The sequence below is a fragment of the Bipolaris victoriae genome (assembly GCF_000527765.1).
Source record: "Bipolaris victoriae FI3 unplaced genomic scaffold scaffold_283, whole genome shotgun sequence".
NCBI lineage: Eukaryota > Fungi > Ascomycota > Dothideomycetes > Pleosporales > Pleosporaceae > Bipolaris > Bipolaris victoriae.
In genome coordinates, this window is record NW_014575109.1 from 1 (window position 1) to 6,059 (window position 6,059).

Consider the following 6,059-nt stretch of genomic DNA (forward strand, 5'->3'; position numbering starts at 1 on the left):
ACTGTAGTCATTTTTTTGATACCCGATTTCGGCAGGTTGGGGTGTGGCCTGCCATTCTTTTCTGAGATAATTGATCTGATACGCTATATAGCAAACAGAGAAAAAAAGTCAAGTCATAACAAGATGTTTGATAGAATTAGATTAACCATAGTATTAGCTAGTTTTTAACAGTTACTTGTACTACGTAATCTTCTATTCTGGTTTTTATGAATTAGCAAAAGGTTGACGGGTTGAGACAGATGACTATCGTGCCCAGGTATGGAGCTGTAATATTCTATGTGCCCCAGAAGAATACCGTCTATTCATTTTCAGTATCTTCATTTTCGGTATCTGGCCAGATTCTAGCGCAGCTTTTGCATGGAAGTACTATTTCGTCCTGTCGTTTGAAAAACCACATCTTGGTTTTGATGGAGTTTTGCTCTGGCTTTGGCAATGCATGAGCTCGTCCCATAAGTAGCGGAAAGGTTCTGGTCAAGACCAACAAGTGGAGAGACTGATCTCGCACAAGTTCCGGCGGCGGTCTTGCTGTGGACTCCGGAGAGCTTGTCAGTGTGGGTTCAATGCATTCGAACTTGAACATGCCGTTCTTCCGACTACGAGACACGTCACGTTGTACCTGCGTATTGTCGATGCGACTTTGCTCTTCAAATATCTTCAAAACATACTCCGACAGCTCCTTCTCAGGATTGCCGCTATCCTTTGCAATTTTGTGGAATGCAGAAAGAATCGCACAGATTGGGATCAAAGATTCATACGAGGCATCCTCCAGTAGCTTTTCCTTTAACCGTTTCTGATACAAAGGTTTGTTGGGGTCGAGGGCAATTTGCTCCGGCGTATCGCGAGTTTGTTTGATATTGACATGGGCGCATAGTATGTGCTGCGCCCATTTATCGAGAATCTGCCCCTCAAACTCGAGACGCGCGATTTCATCGCTTTTTAGGCTCTTTTCTCCAGTATCTAAATTTTTGTACTTGGCTATTCCTAAATGGTGGAAGATATGAACGCTGTAGTGAAAATCGCTCTGGCTTATTTTGCGCGACTGGGAACCTCCCAGTTGGCGCTGGAAGAATGATCCCCAAGAATCCTGTGAGCGTACTGCAAATGTTAGCAGCGGTTCTGAATCTCTTGATCGTGAATTACATACAGAGTTTCGATGAAATTGGGGATGTTGCAATAACTTTACAAGTTCTGATATGAGAGACATAGGGGTTAGGGGAGGGTGGGTCGTCAAAGACAGAGGGTCTAGACCAAGACCGAGTCGTTGTAGTGGCCCAGATATTCTCGAGATTGAATTCAATCTTGTCTGTGAGCTGGCCAATCATCCACGCCAGAGTGATGTTTGCAAGAGTCATATCCTTGTTTCCACCACCAATATCGCTATGATTTCCCGTAAACCACCGCTGCTTCAAAGTTTGGCTCGCTCCATCTTCTAGAGGAGACCAGACCATGGGTTTAAAATGTCTCCTTCTTTCGTCCAGTGCAAGGGCTTGAACGGCGAACTTGATCTTTCTGGGTACTACATCGTCCACTGTGCAATATTTCCGCCGAGGCAGTTGCGGGAGGTGGGCAGCCATAGGAAATCCAATCGCGCTGACCGTTTCCCAAACTGCGCAAGCTTCGATCCCAACATTTTCCTTCTCCGGATCCACAAGCTCTCCCCATGCCACAAGGTCGTGACATAACTTCTTCAAAATGCGCCTTCTCTCATCGGCTGGGTTAGGGCTCAGGTGTTTCCATATCTTAAAGAGTTTGGGCAGGTGGCGTAGCCCAATCTTTGTTAACAAGCCGACTTCTTCTATGAGTTGAGCAACGCATCTTACGGTAAAGGCTCCCCTTGAAAAGCCGATAAGAACTATCTGATCGTCCTGTGAAGACCAGTTTAGACAAATGAAGGTGTAGGCTGAGCGAATAGCTTTGGAAAGACCTAATCGGGTATCTGTTAGTCTTAGAATCATTCTTGATAAAGGAAAAGCACTAACTAACCTCTACCTGTCATGGCATCCCAAGTATTTGAAACTTTTCCCGTACCCAAGCCAACTCCCGGTTGGTAGTGGACAATCTGTATATAAGTCTTTCTACTCTCTCGAGTTATTCCATCTTGGCCCTTCGGCTTCCAGTCATCCTTATCGCTGATACATCGAGCAATCTTTGCCACATTGGTTAGAGCTTTGCCTTCAAGGTCACCGGAGTTCCAAGTTCCGTCACAACAGACTATGAGTCTTTTGTGTGGGTGTGATTCTTGTCCAGAAGTAGACGGCATCCCTTCAAAGGCAGAGAATTCATTCACCGTGGACTCACACATCTTGGGGGAATTACTGCTTGACACGGATGGCTGCTTGCCTGCTTGACCAGCAAATATTCAAGATATCGAGATCCTTAGGAGTATTGAATTTGTGGGTATTGATTTGGTCGCACGTGACTTGATTGGCAATGATAGAGGATGGATTTGATGTGAGTAATGTTAGGATGAGACACAGAGCCACAGTGATTCTCGTGTCGATGGCCTTAGTTGATTGTGGTGCACTGTACTGTGATCGGTTTGCATTCGAGGTTGTGTTATGTGCCAATGGTATCAGACTACTCTGTGCTTCGCTCAACAGCTCAGTACCGCAGTAAATTTCTAATAGAGATTCTGGAGATGATTGTACTGTGAAGGTAAGTTGAAGACTGACATGCCATAAGGAACTAGCGCTGTAAGTAAATTAATGTGCTGTACTCAGCTCATGCAAGGCCTTGTTGTTAGTGCGTTCAGCAGAATAACCGAGACAAGGCTCCCACGCCTTGTCCCGCATCATCTAAAAGCGCCTCTGCTTGATGTTTGTTGCTGCTTATTGCTTGCGAACGCCACCTCATATTTGAGAAGACCAGCCTGCTCTAATCTCAGTAGCTATTATAGAGGGTTCGCGACCAGGGGTAGCTAACATTTGTTTTTCTACTCGACACAAGTTACTGGTCCCCGAATAGCTGGAGTGGGATCGCAGCCAAGATTAAACAGTTGCAAGCGGTGGTAGCCTGAAACCCTCTCTTGCCTATGGATGGAGCTTTGGTAAAACGCAAGTTTCCAAATCCAGGTCGATTGCGTGGCGGGTTACAATTGGCTGATTGGCAGAAATTAGCAGAGCTATTCGTCGTGTTCAGCTGCAAATTGAGGCCAACGTTGACCGGAACTAGACGTGGCGGGTTACAATTGGCTGATTGGCAGAAATCAGCAGAGCTATTCGTCGTGTTCAGCTGCAATTTGAGGCCAACGTTGACCGGAACTAGACGGGGTACACTCTGGGTAGAACCACCGACACACCAGGGTAAATGTCATGGTCTCAAACAGAAACTTTCAAAATCAAATGTCGTTAATTGGCATGCTAATCAACCTTGATATTGTTACCACTCTCAATTAGCGGCTGTTTCACAGTGAAAAATACCTAAGTGTTATCTTGGTACTACTTCCCATTAAGAGTCGAATTTATAATATCTCTCGACGCTGAATAAGTCAGCGTATACTTGCAATTCACTAGATAAGTTATAAAGAGTTATCTTAAATTCGGTATAGCTAATTAATATATAGCTTAAGTTGTTTTAAACAGGTATAAGAGCTTTCTGCTAGAGTTAGAGTAAGAGGTGGATAACTGAATTTAAAACCGTACACATAAGAAGGTTTACCTACTGCATGTTAGTATCTATTGTGGTGTAGCATTACGTGACTGAGCGTATAGTATATATTACGACTATCTTTCGTACGTAGATAGGCACCTTCTCTAATTTATCCTTTATAACGATCAACCTTCAGCTTATTTCTATCTACTCGATTACGGGTCGCCCCTCTAATCTTTTGAGCTCGATCACGTATCGTGCCACACTATATATATTAGAATAGATAATATCTAGTAGATATTATCTATAAGCCTATACTTCTTACTCTAGGTATTACCTCTAGGCCCGATTAGGAAAGCTCTAGGTATTAACCTAACTAATATAAGGCGCGGTTCGCACTCTCAACCGCGCTAAAATAAGCTTAGCGTTAGGGTTTAAGCCCGCAATCAGCCGCTTTACACCCCCTAAATGTTACACAAAGTTAAGTGCTAATACTTCTCTAAGCTCGATCTAGGTTAGAGCGAGTAAGATAGTGTAAAGAGCGCTGTAAGAGTTTATCTAGTAATATAGTAGAGTAGTATACTTATATAGAAGATAATGAAAGTTTAATAACTACTAATTTATATTAAATAGACTAATAAGTAATAATCTTATTAAGTAAAGTAACTAATAGAAAAGTATAATTTAAGTTAAGTATAATAAGAGTAAATAACAGAATCTATCTATTCTTATATCTTTATTACTTCTAGTTCTATTCTCTTTAGCTTTCTATCTTAGTAGGAGGTTTAGAAGAACGTTAGTGTTAAGAGTATAGCTTGAGTGGAAGTAATATAAGACCTCTAGTGTCAAGCTTCTTATTAGTTAGTTTTCGCAGATAGAGAGACAGTATGCAATAGGACAGTAACTTAGGCAAGTAGAATAACTCTATGTATTATACTTGTACTCAGAACTTAAGTTAAACACATCGAGCTATAAGGGCTCGAGGCTTAATGCTATATACTAAGTGAGTGTTATGCTTAATAGTAAGTAATGCTCACTGATGAGCGCTTAATATTAAGTATCTTTGCTAAGTGTTGCTTACTAGTGAGCGCTATAGTGCCAAGCGTCTGCTCATTAGTAAGCGCTTATTATTAAGTAGTTACGTGATAACTAATCCTAAAGAGTGCGTATCGTTTCCTGCAGTTATATCGCCTTCTTACAAATTACTCGTTAAATAAACGTAACGACGAAATATCCTCTATATTCTAAGGCTAGTCGTAACACTACTCTCCTCCTCTTATAACTCGTCCTCAAGACAATATACGGCCTAGAGTTTCTTAGGAGAGATATATTACTATAATTTCGTAGTTACTATAAGTAGGGTGTTTATAGAAACAGTCTATTACTAGAAAAGATAGGTTATTATAAACGTAGCGTTTATATAAGCGCTATATTCCTAGAAGCGTAGAGTTTTTACGAGCGTTTCGTTCCTAAGAATACTAGATTTCTAGGAGCGCTTAGTTCCTAGGAATGCTTAAGAATAGGTACTTCCGTCCGTAATAGGCTTAGTCTAACAAGTACCGCGTTCTAAGGGTGTGGTGTTTATTACGCTAGCTTAATTAGGGTTCGGCGTAGTAGCGCGCTATAACTAGGCTTACCCCGCGTCATAGGGTCTCGTCGTCTGCCTAGTTTCTTCGCCATACCTAAACAATAATCTTTATCTAGTACCGTCCGTCGTTAAAACCTTACTAAGTTTATTAATTCTTTTAGATAAGTTATAGTTAAAAAATATTCTAGTTACAAAAAGAATAAGCGGGTATATAAAGTATATATCTATTCTAGAAAATATAGTAAATATCTTCGTCGTAGCCAGTAATATAACGTCTAAGTTACTAAATTAGAGTTTAAGCGTCTTACTACTAAAAAGGAAAAGTTAAAGGCTTATATTAAAGAGAGTCGTAAGGCGCAGGATACCGTAATAAAAGCGCATAAGGCGGCTTTAGCAGAGTTACGAACATATCATGCTTAAAAGCAGCAGTTACGGCTATAAATAGATTTATTAGAGAAGCGGGCTAAGAAGGCGATTACTATAGAGAGTTAAGAGCTTAAAGAGTTAGAGTAGGAAGGCGTTCTAGAGTTCGATAGTTCCGATCCGTCGATTAACTTATCTCCTAGTACTTAGGGTGCCTTCGCGGATTTGCCCTTAAATTATTAGGAGCCTCTTAATCTAAGCTTAGTTGCTTCTAGTTCTAGTAGTAATGTGCCTATCTCTAGCGGTAGTTAAGGTACGTAGTATAATTTTCCTTAGTGTCACGGTTCGGGCTCACAGGCAGAAAGGACAGGCACGTGTACAGGGTATATTGCTANAGCTAATCAANAGGCTCTCGCTANAGGTAGTAAGAGTAGAAGACAGGACGTAGCTCAAAGAGCTCTCTAGACTGCAGTGCTGCAGTTTTGTAGAATCCGGGTGCTCGGGCCCGCACCCGGAATCT

At 41.6% G+C, this 6,059-nt stretch overlaps 1 protein-coding gene across 1 annotated transcript; it reads right to left on the reverse strand.

The window, feature by feature from the left end:
- Positions 1-1,307: 1,307 nt before the first annotated feature.
- On the reverse strand, positions 1,308-2,257 carry COCVIDRAFT_64698 (hypothetical protein; the record flags this gene model as incomplete). Its single annotated transcript, XM_014694596.1, has 3 exons — positions 1,308-1,590; positions 1,783-1,924; positions 1,984-2,257. Coding segments are annotated over 3 exons (699 nt in total), but the record flags the coding sequence as incomplete, so codon positions are not given.
- Positions 2,258-6,059: the final 3,802 nt, after the last annotated feature.